The sequence below is a fragment of the Salvelinus fontinalis genome, chromosome 40, assembly GCF_029448725.1.
Source record: "Salvelinus fontinalis isolate EN_2023a chromosome 40, ASM2944872v1, whole genome shotgun sequence".
In the NCBI taxonomy this organism is placed as follows: Eukaryota; Metazoa; Chordata; class Actinopteri; order Salmoniformes; family Salmonidae; genus Salvelinus; species Salvelinus fontinalis.
Window position 1 is genome coordinate 11,831,740 of NC_074704.1, and position 21,007 is coordinate 11,852,746.

General features: G+C 44.2%; 2 protein-coding genes across 2 annotated transcripts in view; both read right to left on the bottom strand.

The window, feature by feature from the left end:
• Positions 1 to 958: 958 nt before the first annotated feature.
• Positions 959 to 21,007, bottom strand: part of LOC129839513 (adhesion G protein-coupled receptor E5-like) — a 98,066-nt gene continuing 78,017 nt past the window's right edge. The window contains exon 19 of the transcript XR_008757041.1: positions 959 to 1,749. The gene's annotated coding sequence lies outside the window, so the exon portion shown is untranslated. The remainder of the gene's footprint in view (positions 1,750 to 21,007) is intronic.
• Positions 3,028 to 21,007, bottom strand: part of LOC129839514 (adhesion G protein-coupled receptor E5-like) — a 46,814-nt gene continuing 28,834 nt past the window's right edge. The window contains exons 8-15 of the mRNA XM_055907020.1: positions 12,403 to 12,588; positions 7,685 to 7,879; positions 7,033 to 7,154; positions 6,204 to 6,299; positions 5,806 to 5,964; positions 4,723 to 4,894; positions 4,070 to 4,171; positions 3,028 to 3,976 (exon numbers count right to left, since the gene is read on the bottom strand). Of these exons, the coding sequence (XP_055762995.1) occupies positions 3,935 to 3,976; positions 4,070 to 4,171; positions 4,723 to 4,894; positions 5,806 to 5,964; positions 6,204 to 6,299; positions 7,033 to 7,154; positions 7,685 to 7,879; positions 12,403 to 12,588 (1,074 nt within the window). The 3' untranslated portion in view covers positions 3,028 to 3,934. The remainder of the gene's footprint in view (positions 3,977 to 4,069; positions 4,172 to 4,722; positions 4,895 to 5,805; positions 5,965 to 6,203; positions 6,300 to 7,032; positions 7,155 to 7,684; positions 7,880 to 12,402; positions 12,589 to 21,007) is intronic.

The window sequence follows — 21,007 nt, forward strand, 5'->3', positions numbered from 1 at the left end:
TGACGTTGAGACTGGTGTTTTGTGGGTACTATTTAATGAAGCTGCCAGTTTAGGACTTGTGAGGCTTGTTTCTCAAACTAGACACTCTAATGTACTTGTCCACTTGCTCAGTTGTTCACCGGGGCCTCCCATTCCTCTTTATATTCTGGTTAGAGACAGTTTGCGTTGTTCTGTGAAGGGACTAGTACACAGCGTTGTACGAGATCTTCAGTTTCTTGGCAATTTCTCGCATGGAATAGCCTTAATTTCTCAGAACAAGAATAGACTGACGAGTTTCAGAAGAAAGTCTTTGTTTCTGGCCATTTTGAGCCTGTAATCGAACCCACAAATGCTGAATACTCAACTAGTCTAAAGAAGGCCAGTTTTATTGGTTCTTTTATCAGCACAACAGTTTTCAGCTTTGCTAACATTTGCAAAAGGTTTTTCTAATGATCAATTAGCATTTTATAATGATACACTTGGATTAGCTAACACAACGTGCCAATGGAACAGGAGTGATGGTTGCTGATAATGGACCTCTGTACACCTATGTAGATATTCTATTACAAAATCAGTATTTTCCAGCTACAGTAGTCATTCACAACATTAACAATGTCTACACTGTATTTCTGATCAATTTGATGTTATTTTAATGGACAAATTATGTGCTTTTCATTCATAAACAAGGACATTTCTAAGTGACCCCAAACGTTTTAACGGTAGTAGAGGTACATAGAGGTATCCATGGTAACACTTGATAATAAGTATCATGAATAAACCTTTTATCGATTTATAAACTAGTTACAATTATATTTGTAAACATTTATAAGAATGTGTGAACATTACTAGCCTGAATGTAGAAACATGCATACTATTCGTAATAGTTATTAATAATTAATAATATTAATAATGTCTTTAAGTGTAACGGTTTTCTTCCTGGGATGAAGGAGAGGACCAAAACGCAGCGCGGCTAGTGTTAAACATAATTTAATAAAGGATGTCTGAACACTACAAACAACAAAACAATAAATGTGAAAACCAAAAACAGTCCTATCTGGTGCAGAACACAAAGACAGAAGACAACCACCCACAATCCCCAACACAAAACAAGCTACCTATATATGATTCTCAATCAGGGACAACGATTGACAGCTGCCTCTGATTGAGAACCATATTAGGCTGAACACAGAAACAGACAAACTAGACACACAACATAGAATGCCCACCCAGCTCACGTCCTGACCAACACTAAAACAAGCAACACACATAAGAACTATGGTCAGGACGTGACATTAAGAAAAATAAACATTTACAGTATAACAGTCCATTAGGTCACAACTAACACATATCTTCACATGTTTTTCTAAATCCCTTTGAATTTATTTGTGTAGAAATGTCACCATATCTTGTGCTCTTGGTAAGAAATAAGAAAGTAAGAAATATTGCTATAAATCTATTCCATTCGTGTAAAAGAAGAAAGCTTCTGTTTATGATTATGGTTTCATCTATTTGACTGTAAAAATGACATAAAGAGGATATGGATTCCTATTGGATGACATGAAGATCATGTAACTTCTGATTGGATGACATAAAGACCATATGGATTACTATTGGATGACATGAAGATCACGTAACTTCTGATTGGATGACATTAAGACCATATGGATTCCTATTGGATGACATTAAGACCATATGGATTCCTATTGGATGACATGAAGATCACATAACTTCTGATTGGATTACCTAATGCTTGATAAGACAGTGGTTAACCTGTTGGGGATGGGGGCGCTGTTTAGACTATTTATGCTAATTTGGCTAATTTTTGAAACGGCTTCCCACAAAATCCTTGATCGTACAATATGCATATTATTATTATTATTGGATAGAAAACAGTCTATAGTTTCTATAGGAGTTGAAATTTTGTCTCTAAGTGGAACAGAGCCCATTCTACAGCAATTTCCCTGACATGGAGTCAGATTTGAGAAATGTTGGCCACTCTTCTGAAGTCAGTTAAAAGGGCACTGTCATTGCTATGACTACACGGACACTTCTTACGTCTTCCCCTGGATGCCTTTACGTGATGACGATTCCAATGGGGTCGATTGCGCGTTCACAGGCACTACAAATGAAAAAAACCTTTAGCTAGCAAGTCTTTTCTTGCTGCGTAACGCGCGTGGAAGACACCGACCCTCTCCTGTTCCAAGCGTTAGTTTAGCCTGTTATATTTCTCCGGTCATCTTTTCACTCGTTATAGGAGTTAAAAACATCATAAGGTAGTTAATTTAAAGCGTTTTATAGCAATTTATATCCGTTTAGTGCGATTTTGGGACATTTATTTTTGCAACGATGTGAAAAGTTGGGCACGCTTTTCAGTTCATCCCGAACGCAGTTGACATTTCCACATGGCAAGAGGACAGCTTTCCACCAAAAGACGATTTCTCCCAAGAAAGGATCCTTTGCCCAAGATACTGATGGAAGAACAGCTCAAGGTAGGACATTTTTATTATGATAAATCGTGTTTCTGTCGAAACATTTTAGTGGCTTAGGACGCCATGTTTTTTGACGTAGCTTCGCTTGGCGCAAACTGTATTGAAAAGTAAGGATAAATTAAAAAATGTAATAACGCAATTGTATTAAGAATTAAATTGTCTATCAATCCCTGTCCACCCTATATTTTTTAGTCACGTTTATGAGTATTTATGTATAAGAGTAGATCACTGTCTAAGTGGCGCAAGGACTTTTTCTTTACCAGCTTGTCTACATTTCACATTGTCTAACCATGATTTTGGTGGCTAAATATAAACATTTTCGATCAAACTGTATATGCATGTTGTAATGTGATGTTACAGGAGTGTCATCGGAAGAATTCTGAGAAGGTTAGTGAAAAAATTAATATCTTTTGGCGATGTTGACTTTTATCGCTCACTTTGGCTAGAATCAATGCTGGGCTGCTAATTGCTATGTGCTAAGCTAATATAACGATTTATTGTGTTTTCGCTGTAAGACACTTAGAAAATCTGAAATATTGTCTGTATTCACAGGATCTGTGTCTTTCGATTCGTGTATGCTGTGTATTTTTACGAAATGTTTGATGATTAGTAGTTAGGTAAACACGTTGCTCATTGTAATTATTCTAGTCCATTTGTGACGGTGGGTGCAATTGTAAACTATGCCATCTACCTGAAATATGCACTTTTTTCTAACAAAACCTATCCCATACCATAAATATGTTATCAGACTGTCATCTAATGAGTTTTTTTGTTGGTTAGGGGCTATAAATATCTTAGTTTAGCCGAATTGGTGATGGCTACTGGTGTTGGTGGACAAATAAAAGATGGTGGATTATGCTAATGTGTTTTTAGGTAATAGATGTACATCTTTACATGTTGTGTCTTCCCTGTAAAACATTTTAAAAATCGGAAATGTTGACTGGATTCACAAGATCTGTGTCTTTCATTAGCTGTATTGGACTTTAATGTGTGAAAGTTAAATATTTTAAAAAAATATTTTTTTTGAATTTCGCGGCACTGGTTTTTCAGTGGGGGGGGGGGGGGTGTGCCGCTAGCGCCACGCTGATCCTAGACAGGTTAACATCAAGTTTGATATGAATTGTCTAATCAGGGATGTAACTGAAGGATTTTGGGCACTGGCCAACCTGGCTAGAGGACTAACATTTTTACTATCCGGCGGGCTAGTTGGACACATGTTCTACTAACCTGGCCTGAACAGTACTATCCTCGGGCTGAGTGTTTCTGGGTTGTCACTACCTGGCCAAGATACTAAGTCAGAAACACTGCCCATTTCTACAATGTCTCTTAACCACACCGCTAAACGCAAACCTTTGTTTTCATAAATGTTTACGATCGACCATTTTGACTTTACAGTTTGGCCATCTAGTGGGAACATTTGTCATGGGAGGAGGGGTAAAGAGATGCGTGGTGGGGGTTTGGTGACATCATATCTGCGACACCCCCATGTTTGTGGCGCTCCTTGACCCCTAGGACAGACAAATGTCAAAGGACAGAGGTTAACTTAATGAAAGGTGTTTGTGTGTGCGTATGTGTCTGTGTGTGTGTGTGTGTGTGTGTACCTGGGATTGGCTGGAAGAAGGGTTGGTAGTGTTGACCTCTGAGTATCTCTTCTTCTGTGGTGTGCAGATACAGGACAGCAGCTTGCAATACTCCTCTCTAACCTGATGAGGGCAGCAGTGCACAGTGTTACACACACACACAAACACATACACACACACACACACACACACACACACACTACACACACACACAACACACACACACTAACACACACACACACACACACACACACACACACACACACACACACACACACACACACACACACACACACACACACACACACACACACACACATACACACCCAACACACACATACACACCCAACACACACCCAACACACACCCAACACACACCCAACACACACCCAACACACACCCAACACACACACACTAACACACACACACACACACACACACACACACACACACACACACACACACACACACACACACACACACACACACACACACACACACACACACACACACATACACACCCAACACACACATACACACCCAACACACACCCAACACACACCCAACACACACCCAACACACACACACACACACACACACACACACACACACACACACACACACACACACACACACACACACACACACACACCCCATACCATACCACACCATACCGTTTTGTTCAGTAGGCAGTGCATGATGAACAGCAGGGCTCCCTGTAGAGAGTTGAGGATAGTGAAGAGATATGTCATGACCACTGTCCCCGCCTCTTGGAACTGGAACACTCCAAATATCCACATAGTACCCAACACACACAGCTGGGCCACTGCTGTCACTGTGAACACCCTGGAGAGAGAGAGAGGGAGGAGGAGGGGGGGAGGAAGGAGGGAGGACGGGAGGGAGGGGAGAGGGGAGGGGTGGAGGGGAGGGGAGGACGGGAAGGAGGAGGGAGGGGAGGAGGGAGGAGAGGAGGAGGAAGGAGGGAGGACGGGAGGTGGGAGGAGGGGGGGGTGAGGGTGGGGGGGGGGGGGGGGGGGAGAGGGAGGAGGGAAAGGTTTTAGTACAGTTTTATTTAATGTACTATGGCAGCTAAAAACTGAATTTAATAAATAAATTTATTCACACACACCAAGGATTTGTCACTGTCCATACATTCATTACATATCTACATTCACCTATCTCGCCGTTCTTCTATTTGTCTCTCTACATCACTTTCTCTGTCTCTTCCCCTCTCTCTCTGTCACACCTGTGTTCCATTCCCTGTCTCCGGTGCTCAACGTCGCCGGTCTACTAACCTCCAGTCCCTGCAACCATAATTACGCACACCTGGCAACCCACATTACGCAGACTTGCTCCCCCTCGGTACGCACACGTGGACTTCATCATTACCTTGATTACTTCCCCTGTATTTAGCCTGTCTTCAGGTAGTATTGGTTCCGTTCACATTGAGTTTATCTGCTTGTTCTCATTATTAACCTCTCCTTCTGCACCTGCTTCCTGACTCCTAGTGTATGGGTTACACACTCTCTCTCTCTCCCTGTCCCTCTCTCTCTCTCTACCTTTCTGTCTCTGTCTCTGTCTCTCTCTCTGTCTCTGTCTCTCTCTCTCCATCCCTTCATTACTAAACTCTCCTTCTGCACCTGCTTCCTGACTCCTAGTATAGGTTACTCTCTCTCTCTCTCTCCCTCCAACTGTCTCTCAGTTTCACACTCTCTCTCTCTCTGTCTCGCTCTCTCCATCTCTCTCTCTCTCTTTACTTGATCTTGCGTAGGTTGGAGAGGTCAGGGTTGAGACTAGAGAACTTCTGGGCCAGCCTCCAGACAGTGATGATGAAGAAGAAAACGTTGAGAGTGATGATGGTGCACACTGGGCCGAAGAAACTCCAGATGAATCCTCTCTCCAGAGACAACCAACAGCTGACACACAGAAAGGATAACATTAGAATTAGGTTAGATTAAAGTTAGAATTAGGTTATCTGGAGTTAATAACATGTTATATTTAAGTTTAATAAAACCTCTCTCCAGAGACAACCAACAGCTGACAGAGACAAGATAACGTTAGAATAACGTTAGAATAATGTAATCTGGTGTTATTTATATGGGAGAGATTTGCTACACAGTCTCTCACACACCCACCCACACAGACTCAGACTCACTGCTGTGTGGTACCGTATCCATCTGGGTAGGTGATAGCAGAGATGATGACAACAACCAGTGGCAGTCCATATCCCACAGCATACAGGTACAGAGGTCTACAGTAAGAAGAAGAATCACAGAGGTTCATAAAATACAGGTACGGAGGTTTACAATAAGAAGAAGAATCACAGAGGTTCATAAAATACAGGTACGGAGGTTTACAATAAGAAGAAGAATCACAGAGGTTCATAAAATACAAGTACAGAGGTTTACAATAAGAAGAAGAATCACAGAGGTTCATAAAATACAGGTACGGAGGTTTACAATAAGAAGAAGAATCACAGAGGTTCATAAAATACAGGTACGGAGGTTTACAATAAGAAGAAGAATCACAGAGGTTCATAAAATACAAGTACAGAGGTTTACAATAAGAAGAGGAATCAAAGAGCTTCATAAAATACAGGTACAGAGGTTTACAGTAGGGAGAAGAAACAAAGAGCTTCATAAAATACAGGTACAGAGGTTTACAGTAATAAGAAGAATCAAAGAGCTTCATAAAATACAGGTACAGATGTTTACAATAAGAAGAATCAAAGAGTTTAAAAAAATAGGAGTTAAAAGAAAATGTAACACACCAAGCTAACTAATAGCAAGATAAAATAAAGTTGTAAGAAATATATATGTATATAATGAAAATATATAATAGATTAGGAAATAATATAAATACACACATTCCTTATCTAAATAAATATAACATACATGTATAATAAAGAAATAAATACAAATATATACTCTAAATATATACTGATAGATACTAATTTATAACCATAGAGTAAATATATCCAATACCTTATGGTAGTGTTGAAGACCAGGACCACCATGAGGTAGAGCTGAACCCCCTCTAACAACATCCAACTAAAGGATCCTAGGAAGAACAGGTGGAGGAGACCGGCTACAACCCTACATCCTCCCTGAGAGAGGAGAGGAGAGGAGAGGAGAGGAGAGGAGAGGAGAGGAGAGGAGAGGAGAGGAGAGGAGAGGAGAGGAGAGGAGAGGAGAGGAGAGGAGAGGAGAGGAGAGGAGAGGAGAGGAGAGGAGAGGAGAGGGAGGACAGGAGAGGAGAGGAGAGGAGAGGAGAGGAGAGGAGAGGAGAGAAACAGGGGAGTAGAGGGAGGAGCAGAGGGGCAAGAGGGAGGAGAGGACGGGAGAGGAGTAGAAGGGGAGGGGTTGGAAAGGAGAGGGGAGGAGGAGAGATGAATAAAAGTCAAATTGAATATTAAAAAACTTAAATTTAGATCTGACTGTATGTAAAAAGGGCTTATTTGTTGTTATGTGTTTGTCATGCTGGGTATAGAAGGGGGTACAAGATCCTAGGGGGGAGCAACACCAAATAAAAGTGACAAGGAATATATTAAAAAGAGAAATTGCTATATATACCTTGATCCCTCACACACACAAACTCAAACACATACACACACACTCCCCACATCTCTATACCCACCTTGCTCTGTGTGTGAGAGATGCCGATGAGGAAGACGAGGTCAGCGATGAAGAGGCAGACACAGAGGTGGAGGTGGATGGTGGTGCGTGTCCCCTGGATGGACCGACACAGCCAGAAAGTCAGGATGCACAGCAACAGACACACCACAGACACCGACAGACCCAGCCACGTCAACAGACGCAACTCAAAGGTGTGCTAGAGAGAGAGGGCGAGAGAGAGAGAGAGAGAGAGAGAGAGAGAGAGGGAGGGAGGGAGGGAGAGAGAGAGAGAGAGAGAGAGAGAGAGAGAGAGAGAGAGAAAGAGAGGCAGGGAGGGAGGGAGAGAGAGAGAGAGGGAGGGAGAGAGGGAGAGAGGGAGAGAGGGAGGGAGAGAGAGAGAGGGGGAGGGAGGGAGGGAGAGAGAGAGAGAGAGAGAGAGAGAGAGAGAGAGAGAGAGAGAGAGAGAGAGAGAGAGAGGGAGGGAGGGATTTACATAATATATAACATCAGTGGCGATCTGTAATTCAGGGCACCTGTTTCGAGGCCAACATTTTTTGCAACATAAAAATAATTTAAAAAATTGTGTATATACAGCTGAAATCGGAGGTTTACATACACTTATGTTGGAGTCAATAAAACTCGTTTTTCAACCTCTCGGAAAATGTCTTGTTAACAGTCTATAGCTTTGTCAAGTCGGTTAGGACATCTACTTTGTGCATGTGCATTTTCCAACAATTGTTTACAGACAGATCATTTCACTTATAATTCAATGTATCACAATTCCAGTGGGTCACACGTTTACACACACTGAGTTGACTGTGCCTTTAAACAGCTTGGAAAATTCCAGAAAATTATGTAATGGCTTTAGAAGCTTCTGATAGGCTAATTGACATGATTTGAGTGTACCTGTGGATGTATTTCAAGGCCTACCTTCAAACTCAGTGCCTCTTTGCTTGACATCATGGGAAAATCAAAATAAATCAGCCAAGACCTCAGAAAAAAAGTGTGTAGACCTCCACAAGTCTGGTTCATCCTTGGGAGCAATTTCCAAATGCCTGAAGGTACCACGTTCATCTGTACAAACAATAGTACGCAAGTATAAACACCATGGAACCATGCAGCCGTCATACCGCTCAGGAAGGAGAAGCGTTCTGTCTCCTAGAGATGAACGTACTTTGGTGCGAAATGCGCAAATCAATCCCAGAACAACAGCAAAGGACATTGTGAAGAAGATGGAGGAATCCGGTACAAAGTATCTATATCCAGTCCTACGTATATCGACATAACCTGAAAAGCTGCTCAGCAAGGAAGAAGCCACTGCTCCAAAACTGCCAATAAAAAGCTAGACTACGGTTTGCAACTGCACATGGGGACAAAGATCATACTTTTTGGAGAAATTTCCTCTGGCCTGATGAAACAAATATAGAACTATTTGGCCATAATGACCACCATTATGTTTGGAGGAAAAAGGGGGATGCTTGCAAGCCGAAGAACACCATCCCAACCGTGAAGCACGGGGTTGGCGGCATCATGTTGTGGGGTGCTTTGCTGCAGGAAGGACTGGTGCACTTCACAAACTGGATGGGATCATGAGGAAATAAAATTATGTGGATATATTGAAGCAACATCTCAAGACATCAGTCAGGAAGTTAAAGCTTTGTCATAAATGGGTCTTCCAAATGGACAATGACCCCAAGCAAACTTCCAAAGTTGTGTCAAATGGCTTAAGGACAACAATGTCAAGGTATTGGAGAGGACATCACAAAGCCCTGACCTCAATCCTATAGAACATTTGTGGGCAGAACTGAAAAAGTGTGTGCGAGCAAGGAGTCCTACAAACCTGCTTCAGTTACACCAGCTCTGTCAGGAGGAATGGGCCAACATTTACCCAACTTATTGTGGGAAGCTTGTGGAAGGCTACCCGAAACGGTTGACCCAAGTTAAACAATTTAAAGGCAATGCAACCAAATACTAATTGAGTGTATGTAAACTTCTGACCCACTGGGAATGTGATGAAAGAAATAAAACCTGAAATAAATAATTCTCTCTACTATTATTCTGACATTTCACATTCTTAAAATAAAGTGGTGATCCTAACTGAGCTAAGACAGGGAATTTTTACTAGGATTAAATGTCAGGAATTGTGAAAAACTGAGTTTAAATGTATTTGACAAAGGTATATGTAAACTTCCGACTTCAATTGTATAACATTATTTTTTGTTTTGTGCTTGCCTTTTTTTCATGCTATTTTGGCATTAACCTTTCCTGCCCCGGGGTTCCGCTAGCGGAACACCCACAACATTTCGCAGCGCGCGAAATTCAAAAATATTTTTTTGAAATATTTAACTTCCACACATTAAGTCCAATACAGCAAATGAAAGATAAACATCTTGTGAATCCAGCCAACATGTCTGATTTTTAAAATGTTTTACAGCAAAAACACAATATATACAGTGGGGAGAACAAGTATTTGATACACTGCCGATTTTGCAGGTTTTCCTACTTACAAAGCATGTAGAGGTCTGTCATTTTTATCATAGGTACACTTCAACTGTGAGAGACGGAATCTAAAACAAAAATCCAGAAAATCACATTGTATGATTTTTAAGTAATTAATTAGCATTTTATTGCATGACAAGTATTTGATACATCAGAAAAGCAGAACTTAATATTTAGTACAGAAACCTTTGTTTGCAATTACAGAGATCATACGTTTCCTGTAGTTCTTGACCAGGTTTGCACACACTGCAGCAGGGATTTTGGCCCACTCCTCCATACAGACCTTCTCCAGATCCTTCAGGTTTCGGGGCTGTCGCTGGGCAATACGGACTTTCAGCTCCCTCCAAAGATTTTCTATTGGGTTCAGGTCTGGAGACTGGCTAGGCCACTCCGGGACCTTCTTACGGAGCCACTCCTTAGTTGCCCTGGCTGTGTGTTGCGGGTCGTTGTCATGCTGGAAGACCCAGCCACGACCCATCTTCAATGCTCTTACTGAGGGAAAGAGGTTGTTGGCCAAGATCTCGCGATACATGGCCCCATCCATCCTCCCCTCAATACGGTGCAGTCGTCCTGTCCCCTTTGCAGAAAAGCATCCCCAAAGAATGATGTTTCCACCTCCATGCTTCACGATTGGGATGGTGTTCTTGGGGCTGTACTCATCCTTCTTCTTCCTCCAAACACGGCGAGTGGAGTTTAGAGCAAAAAGCTCTATTTTTGTCTCATCAGACCACATGACCTTCTCCCATTCCTCCTCTGGATCATCCAGATGGTCATTGGCAAACTTCAGACGGGCCTGGACATGCGCTGGCTTGAGCAGGGGGACCTTGCGTGCGCTGCAGTATTTTAATCCATGACGGCGTAATGTGTTACTAATGGTTTTCTTTGAGACTGTGGTCCCAGCTCTCTTCAGGTCATTGACCAGGTCCTGCCGTGTAGTTCTGGGCTGATCCCTCACCTTCCTCATGATCATTGATGCCCCACGAGGTGAGATCTTGCATGGAGCCCCAGACCGAGGGTGATTGACCGTCATCTTGTACTTCTTCAATTTTCTAATAATTGCGCCAACAGTTGTTGCCTTCTCACCAAGCTGCTTGCCTATTGTCCTGTAGCCCATCCCAGCCTTGTCCAGGTCTACAATTTTATCCCTGATGTCCTTACACAGCTTTCTGGTCTTGGCCATTGTGGAGAGGTTGGAGTCTGTTTGATTGAGTGTGTGGACAGGTGTCTTTTATACAGGTAATGAGTTCAAACAGGTGCAGTTAATACAGGTAATGAGTGGAGAACAGGAGGGCTTCTTAAAGTAAAACTAACAGGTCTGTGAGAGCCGGAATTCTTACTGGTTGGTAGGTGATCAAATACTTATGTCATGCAATAAAATGCAAATTAATTACTTAAAAATCATACAATGTGATTTTCTGGATTTTTGTTTTAGATTCCGCCTCTCACAGTTGAAGTGTACCTATGATAAAAATTACAGACCTCTACATGCTTTGTAAGTAGGAAAACCTGCAAAATCGGCAGTGTATCAAATACTTGTTCTCCCCACTGTATTTATATTAGCTCACCACAATAGCCAAACACACAACGCCATTTATTCACCGCCAACATAGCTTTCACAAAACCCAAAAATAGAGATAAAATTAATCACTAACCTTTGAACAACTTCATCAGATGACAGTCTTATAACATCATGTTATACAATACATTTATGTTTTGTTCGAAAATGTGCATATTTAGAGGTATAAATCGTAGTTTTACATTGCAGCCACCGTCACAAATAGCACCAAAACAGCCAGAATAATTACAGAGAGCAACGTGAAATAAATAAATACTCATCATAAAACATTTATGAAAAATACATGTTGTACAGCAAATGAAAGATAAACATCTTGTGAATCCAGCCAATATTTCCGATTTTTTAAGTGTTTTACAGCGAAAACACAATATAGAATTATATTAGCTTACCACAATAGCCAAACACACAAACGCATTAATTCACCGCAAAGGTACCATCCCGGGATGGGTATCATTACTCAACCTACTCAACTGACAACATAGGAGCATTACCTTGACATCACCCAGTGTGTGTGTGTGTGTGTGTGTGTGTGTGTGTGTGTGTGTGTGTGTGTGTGTGTGTGTGTGTGTGTGTGTGTGTGTGTGTGTGTGTGTGTGTGTGTGTGTGTGTGTGTGTGTGTGTGTGTTTGTGAATGTGTATATGTGTGTGAATGTGTGTGTGTGTACCTTTACAGGGTAGAGGGCCATGAGAACAGCAAAGCTGCTCAGGTGGGAACAGGAACACACGGTGTGTGTAGCGTTAGACATGACTTTGGCACAGCCACGCCTTGACCACGCCCCTCCCTCTTCATGGACACGCCCCTCCGACCAGAACACACAGGTATAGTTCATCTCCGCTGACTCCGCCCTCACCTGGGGTTGGGGGAGGGAGAGAGAGAGAGAGAGAGACAGAGAGAGAGAGAGACAGACAGACAAACAGAGAGAGAGACAAACAGACAAACAGAGAGAGAGAGAGAGAGAGAGACAGACAGACAGACAGACAGACAGACAGACAGACAGACAGACAGACAGACAGAGAAACAGAGAAACAGAGAAACAGAGAGAGAGAGAGACAGACAGAGAAACAGAGAAACAGAGAGACAGAGAAACAGAGAGAGAGAGAGAAAGAGAGAGAGAGAGACAGACAGACAGACAGACAGACAGACAGACAGACAGACAGACAGACAGACAGACAGTGAAACAGAGAAACAGAGAGAAAGAGGAGGATGAGACATTGGCTAAGCACTTCTGAGAGAACTGTTTCTTCACCAGGTCAATGATTACTTCACTTATGGCATCGTCAGTATGTTAGGCCTTCGTCATTATGTTAGGCAATCGTCATTCTGTTAGGCCATCGTCATTATGTTAGGCCATCGTCAGTCTGTTAGGCCATCGTCAGTCTGTTAGGCCATCGTCAGTCTGTTAGGCCATCGTCATTATGTTAGGCCATTGTCATTCTGTTAGTTCATCGTCATTATGTTTGGCCATCGTCATTTTGTTAGGCCATCGTCATTATGTTAGGCCATCGTCAGTCTGTTAGGCCATCGTCAGTCTGTTAGGCCATCGTCAGTCTGTTAGGCCATCGTCATTATGTTAGGCCATCGTCATTCTGTTAGTTCATCGTCATTATGTTAGGCCATCGTCATTCTGTTAGGCCATCGTCATTATGTTAGGCCATCGTCATTATGTTAGGCCATCGTCAATCTGTTAGGCCATCGTCAGTCTGTTAGGCCATCGTCAGTCTGTTAGGTCATCGTCATTATGTTAGGTCATCGTCAGTATGTTAGGTCATCGTCAGTATGTTAGGTCATCGTCAGTATGTTAGGCCATCGTCATTATGTTAGGCCATCGTCATTATGTTAGGCCATCGTCAGTATGTTAGGCCATCGTCAGTCTGTTAGGCCATCGTCAGTCTGTTAGGTCATCGTCGGTATGTTAGGTCATCGTCGGTATGTTAGACCATCGTCAGTATGTTAGGCCATCGTCATTATGTTAGGCCATCGTCATTATGTTAGGCCATCGTCAGTATTTTAGGCCATCGTCAGTATTTTAGGCCATCGTCAGTCTGTTAAGCCATCGTCAGTCTGTTAGGTCATCGTCGGTATGTTAGGCCATCGTCAGTCTGTTAGGCCATCGTCAGTATGTTAGGTCATCGTCAGTCTCTTAGGCCATCGTCAGTCTCTTAGGCCATCGTCAGTCTGTTAGGCCATCGTCAGTCTGTTAGGCCATCGTCAGTCTGTTAGGCCACCGTCAGTATGTTAGGCCATCGTCATTATGTTAGGCCATCGTCATTATGTTAGGCCATCATCATTATGTTAGGCCATCGTCAGTCTGTTAGGCCATCGTCAGTCTGTTAGGCCACCATCAGTATGTTAGGTCATCGTCAGTCTCTTAGGCCATCGTCAGTCTGTTAGGCCATCGTCAGTCTCTTAGGCCATCGTCAGTCTGTTAGGCCATCGTCATTATGTTAGGCCATCGTCTGTATGTTAGGCCATCGTCAGTCTGTTAGGCCATCGTCAGTCTGTTAGGCCATCGTCAGTCTGTTAGGCCATCGTCAGTATGTTAGGTCATCGTCAGTCTGTTAGGCCATCGTCATTATGTTAGGCCATCGTCAGTCTGTTAGTTCATCGTCATTATGTTAGGCCATCGTCATTCTGTTAGGCCATCGTCAATATGTTAGGCCATCGTCATTATGTTAGGCCATCGTCAATCTGTTAGGCCATCGTCAGTCTGTTAGGCCATCGTCAGTCTGTTAGGTCATCGTCATTATGTTAGGTCATCGTCAGTATGTTAGGTCATCGTCAGTATGTTAGGCCATCGTCAGTATGTTAGGCCATCGTCATTATGTTAGGCCATCGTCATTATGTTAGGCCATCGTCAGTATGTTAGGCCATCGTCAGTCTGTTAAGCCATCGGCAGTATGTTAGGTCATCGTCGGTATGTTAGACCATCGTCAGTATGTTAGGCCATCGTCATTATGTTAGGCCATCGTCATTATGTTAGGCCATCGTCAGTATTTTAGGCCATCGTCAGTATTTTAGGCCATCGTCAGTCTGTTAAGTCATCCTCAGTCTGTTAGGTCATCGTCGGTATGTTAGGCCATCGTCAGTCTGTTAGGCCATCGTCAGTATGTTAGGTCATCGTCAGTCTCTTATGCCATCGTCAGTCTGTTAGGCCATCGTCAGTATGTTAGGTCATCGTCAGTCTGTTAGGCCATCGTCAGTCTGTTAGGCCACCGTCAGTATGTTAGGCGATCGTCATTATGTTAGGCGATCGTCATTATGTTAGGCCATCGTCAGTCTGTTAGGCCATCGTCGGTATGTTAGGCCATCGTCGGTATGTTAGACCATCGTCATTATGTTAGGCCATCGTCAGTATGTTAGGCCATCGTCAGTCTGTTAGGCCATCGTCGGTATGTTAGGCCATCGTCGGTATGTTAGACCATCGTCATTATGTTAGGTCATCGTCAGTCTGTTAGGCCATCGTCAGTCTGTTAGGCCATCGTCAGTCTGTTAGGCCATCGTCAGTCTGTTAGGCCATCGTCAGTCTGTTAGGCCATCGTCAGTCTGTTAGGCCATCGTCGGTATTTCAGGCCAACGTCGGTATGTTAGACCATCGTCAGTATGTTAGGCCTTCGTCATTATGTTAGGTCATCGTCAGTCTGTTAGGCCATTGTCAGTCTGTTAGGCCATCGTCAGTCTGTTAGGCCATCGTCAGTCTGTTAGGCCATCGTCAGTATGTTTGGCCATCGTCAGTATGTCAGGCCATCGTCGGTATGTTAGGCCATCGTCATTATGTTAGGCCATCGTCGGTATGTTAGGCCATCGTCAGTCTGTTAGGTCATCGTCAGTCTGTTAGGCCATCGTCAGTATGTTAGGCCATCGTCGGTATGTTAGGCAATCGTCAGTATGTTAGGCCATCGTCATTATGTTAGGCCCTCGTCGGTATGTTAGGTCATCGTCAGTATGTTAGTCCATCGTCAGTATGTTAGGCCATCGTCAGTCTGTTAGGCCATCGTCAGTATGTTAGGCCATCGTCATTATGTTAGGCCATCGTCATTATGTTAGGCCATCGTCAGTCTGTTAGGCCATCGTCAGTCTGTTATGACATCGTCAGTCTGTTAGGTCATCGTCATTATGTTAGGCCATCGTCAGTCTGTTAGGCCATCGTCAGTATGTTAGGCCATCGTCAGTATGTTAAGCCATCGTCAATCTGTTAGGCCATTGTCAGTCTGTTAGGCCATCGTCATTATGTTAGGCCATCGTCAGTCTGTTAGGTCATCGTCAGTCTCTTAGGTCATTGTCAGTATGTTAGGCCATCGTCAGTGTGTTAGGCCATCGTCGGTATGTTAGGCCATCGTCAGTATGTCAGGCCATCGTCATTATGTTAGACCATCGTCAGTCTGTTAGGCCATCGTCAGTCTGTTAGGCCATCGTCAGTATGTTAGGTCATCGTCAGTATGTTAGGCCATCGTCAGTCTGTTAGGCCATCGTCAGTATGTTAGGCCATCGTCAGTATGTTAGGCCATCGTCAGTCTGTTAGAACATCGTCATTCTGTTAGGCCATCGTCAGTATGTTAGGCCATCGTCAGTCTGTTAGAACATCGTCATTCTGTCAGGCCATCGTCATTATGTTAGGTCATCGTCGGTATGTTAGGCCATCGTCAGTATGTTAGGCCATCGTCAGTCTGTTAGGCCATCGTCATTATGTTAGGTCATCGTCAGTATGTTAGGCCATCGTCATTCTATTAGGCCATCGTCATTATGTTAGGCCATCGTCAGTCTGTTAGGCCATTGTCAGTCAGTTAGGCCATCGTCAGTCTGTTAGGCCATCGTCAGTCTGTTAGGCCATCGTCGGTATGTTAGGCGATCGTCATTATTTTAGGCGATCGTCATTATGTTAGGCCATCGTCAGTCTGTTAGGCCATCGTCGGTATGTTAGGCCATCGTCGGTATGTTAGACCATCGTCATTATGTTAGGCCATCGTCAGTATGTTAGGCCATCGTCAGTCTGTTAGGCCATCGTCGGTATGTTAGGCCATCGTCGGAATGTTAGACCATCGTCATTATGTTAGGTCATCGTCAGTCTGTTAGGCCATCGTCAGTCTGTTAGGCCATCGTCAGTCTGTTAGGCCATCGTCAGTCTGTTAGGCCATCGTCAGTCTGTTAGGCCATCGTCGGTATTTCAGGCCAACGTCGGTATGTTAGACCATCGTCAGTATGTTAGGCCTTCGTCATTATGTTAGGTCATCGTCAGTCTGTTAGGCCATCGTCAGTCTGTTAGGCCATCGTCAGTCTGTTAGGCCATCGTCAGTCTGTTAGGCCATCGTCAGTATGTTTGGCCATCGTCGGTATGTCAGGCCATCGTCGGTATGTTAGGCCATCGTCATTATGTTAGGCCATCGTCGGTATGTTAGGCCATCGTCAGTCTGTTAGGTCATCGTCAGTATGTTAGGCCATCGTCAGTATGTTAGGCCATCGTCGGTATGTTAGGCCATCGTCAGTATGTTAGGCCATCGTCATTATGCTAGGCCCTCGTCGGTATGTTAGGTCATCGTCAGTATGTTAGTCCATCGTCAGTATGTTAGGCCATCGTCAGTCTGTTAGGCCATCGTCAGTATGTTAGGCCTTCGTCATTATGTTAGGTCATCGTCAGTCTGTTAGGCCATTGTCAGTCTGTTAGGCCATCGTCAGTCTGTTAGGCCATCGTCAGTCTGTTAGGCCATCGTCAGTCTGTTAGGCCATCGTCAGTAGGTTTGGCCATCGTCAGTATGTCAGGCCATCGTCGGTATGTTAGGCCATCGTCATTATGTTAGGCCATCGTCGGTATGTTAGGCCATCGTCAGTCTGTTAGGTCATCGTCAGTCTGTTAGGCCATCGTCAGTATGTTAGGCCATCGTCGGTATGTTAGGCAATCATCAGTATGTTAGGCCATCGTCATTATGTTAGGCCCTCGTCGGTATGTTAGGTCATCGTCAGTATGTTAGTCCATCGTCAGTATGTTAGGCCATCGTCAGTCTGTTAGGCCATCGTCAGTATGTTAGGCCATCGTCATTATGTTAGGCCATCGTCAGTCTGTTAGGCCATCGTCAGTCTGTTAGGTCATCGTCAGTCTGTTAGGTCATCGTCATTATGTTAGGCCATCGTCAGTCTGTTAGGCCATCGTCAGTCTGTTAGGCCATCGTCAGTATGTTTGGCCATCGTCAGTATGTCAGGCCATCGTCGGTATGTTTTGCCATCGTCAGTATGTCAGGCCATCGTCGGTATGTTAGGCCATCGTCATTATGTTAGGCCATCGTCGGTATGTTAGGCCATCGTCAGTCTGTTAGGTCATCGTCAGTATGTTAGGCCATCGTCAGTATGTTAGGCCATCGTCGGTATGTTAGGCCATCGTCAGTATGTTAGGCCATCGTCATTATGCTAGGCCCTCGTCGGTATGTTAGGTCATCGTCAGTATGTTAGTCCATCGTCAGTATGTTAGGACATCGTCAGTCTGTTAGGCCATCGTCAGTATGTTAGGCCTTCGTCATTATGTTAGGTCATCGTCAGTCTGTTAGGCCATTGTCAGTCTGTTAGGCCATCGTCAGTCTGTTAGGCCATCGTCAGTCTGTTAGGCCATCGTCAGTCTGTTAGGCCATCGTCAGTAGGTTTGGCCATCGTCAGTATGTCAGGCCATCGTCGGTATGTTAGGCCATCGTCATTATGTTAGGCCATCGTCGGTATGTTAGGCCATCGTCAGTCTGTTAGGTCATCGTCAGTCTGTTAGGCCATCGTCAGTATGTTAGGCCATCGTCGGTATGTTAGGCAATCGTCAGTATGTTAGGCCATCGTCATTATGTTAGGCCCTCGTCGGTATGTTAGGTCATCGTCAGTATGTTAGTCCATCGTCAGTATGTTAGGCCATCGTCAGTCTGTTAGGCCATCGTCAGTATGTTAGGCCATCGTCATTATGTTAGGCCATCGTCAGTCTGTTAGGCCATCGTCAGTCTGTTAGGTCATCGTCAGTCTGTTAGGTCATCGTCATTATGTTAGGCCATCGTCAGTCTGTTAGGCCATCGTCAGTCTGTTAGGCCATCGTCAGTATGTTTGGCCATCGTCAGTATGTCAGGCCATCGTCGGTATGTTTTGCCATCGTCAGTATGTCAGGCCATCGTCGGTATGTTAGGCAATCGTCAGTATGTTAGGCCATCGTCATTATGTTAGGCCCTCGTCGGTATGTTAGGTCATCGTCAGTATGTTAGTCCATCGTCAGTATGTTAGGCCATCGTCAGTCTGTTAGGCCATCGTCAGTATGTTAGGCCATCGTCATTATGTTAGGCCATCGTCAGTCTGTTAGGCCATCGTCAGTCTGTTAGGTCATCGTCAGTCTGTTAGGTCATCGTCATTATGTTAGGCCATCGTCAGTCTGTTAGGCCATCGTCAGTATGTTAGGCCATCGTCAGTATGTTAGGCCATCGTCAATCTGTTAGGCCATCGTCAGTCTGTTAGGCCATCGTCATTATGTTAGGCCATCGTCAGTCTGTTAGGCCATCGTCAGTCTGTTAGGCCATCGTCAGTCTGTTAGGTCATCGTCAGTCTCTTAGGTCATTGTCAGTATGTTAGGCCATCGTCAGTGTGTTAGGCCATCATCGGTATGTTAGGCCATCGTCAGTATGTCAGGCCATCGTCATTATGTTAGACCATCGTCAGTCTGTTAGGCCATCGTCAGTCTGTTAGGCCATGGTCAGTATGTTAGGTCATCGTCAGTATGTTAGGCCATCGTCAGTCTGTTAGGCCATCGTCAGTATGTTAGGCCATCGTCATTCTGTTAGGCCATCGTCAGTATGTTAGGCCATCGTCAGTCTGTTAGAACATCGTCATTCTGTTAGGCCATCGTCAGTATGTTAGGCCATCGTCAGTCTGTTAGAACATCGTCATTCTGTCAGGCCATCGTCATTATGTTAGGCCATCGTCAGTCTGTTAGGCCATCGTCATTATGTTAGGCCATCGTCAGTCAGTTAGGCCATCGTCATTCTATTAGGTCATCGTCGGTATGTTAGGCCATCGTCAGTATGTTAGGCCATCGTCAGTCTGTTAGGCCATCGTCATTAAGTTAGGTCATCGTCAGTATGTTAGGCCATCGTCATTCTATTAGGCCATCGTCATTATGTTAGGCCATCGTCAGTCTGTTAGGCCATTGTCAGTCAGTTAGGCCATCGTCAGTCTGTTAGGCCATCGTCAGTCTGTTAGGCCATCGTCGGTATGTTAGGCGATCGTCATTATTTTAGGCGATCGTCATTATGTTAGGCCATCGTCAGTCTGTTAGGCCATCGTCGGTATGTTAGGCCATCGTCGGTATGTTAGACCATCGTCATTATGTTAGGCCATCGTCAGTATGTTAGGCCATCGTCAGTCTGTTAGGCCATCGTCGGTATGTTAGGCCATCGTCGGAATGTTAGACCATCGTCATTATGTTAGGTCATCGTCAGTCTGTTAGGCCATCGTCAGTCTGTTAGGCCATCGTCAGTCTGTTAGGCCATCGTCAGTCTGTTAGGCCATCGTCAGTCTGTTAGGCCATCGTCAGTCTGTTAGGCCATCGTCGGTATTTCAGGCCAACGTCGGTATGTTAGACCATCGTCAGTATGTTAGGCCTTCGTCATTATGTTAGGTCATCGTCAGTCTGTTAGGCCATCGTCAGTCTGTTAGGCCATCGTCAGTCTGTTAGGCCATCGTCAGTCTGTTAGGCCATCGTCAGTATGTTTGGCCATCGTCAGTATGTCAGGCCATCGTCGGTATGTTAGGCCATCGTCATTATGTTAGGCCATCGTCGGTATGTTAGGCCATCGTCAGTCTGTTAGGTCATCGTCAGTATGTTAGGCCATCGTCAGTATGTTAGGCCATCGTCGGTATGTTAGGCCATCGTCAGTATGTTAGGCCATCGTCATTATGCTAGGCCCTCGTCGGTATGTTAGGTCATCGTCAGTATGTTAGTCCATCGTCAGAATGTTAGGCCATCGTCAGTCTGTTAGGCCATCGTCAGTATGTTAGGCCATCGTCATTATGTTAGGCCATCGTCATTATGTTAGGCCATCGTCAGTCTGTTAGGCCATCGTCATTATGTTAGGCCATCGTCAGTCAGTTAGGCCATCGTCATTCTATTAGGTCATCGTCGGTATGTTAGGCCATCGTCAGTATGTTAGGCCATCGTCAGTCTGTTAGGCCATCGTCATTATGTTAGGTCATCGTCAGTATGTTAGGCCATCGTCATTCTATTAGGCCATCGTCATTATGTTAGGCCATCGTCAGTCTGTTAG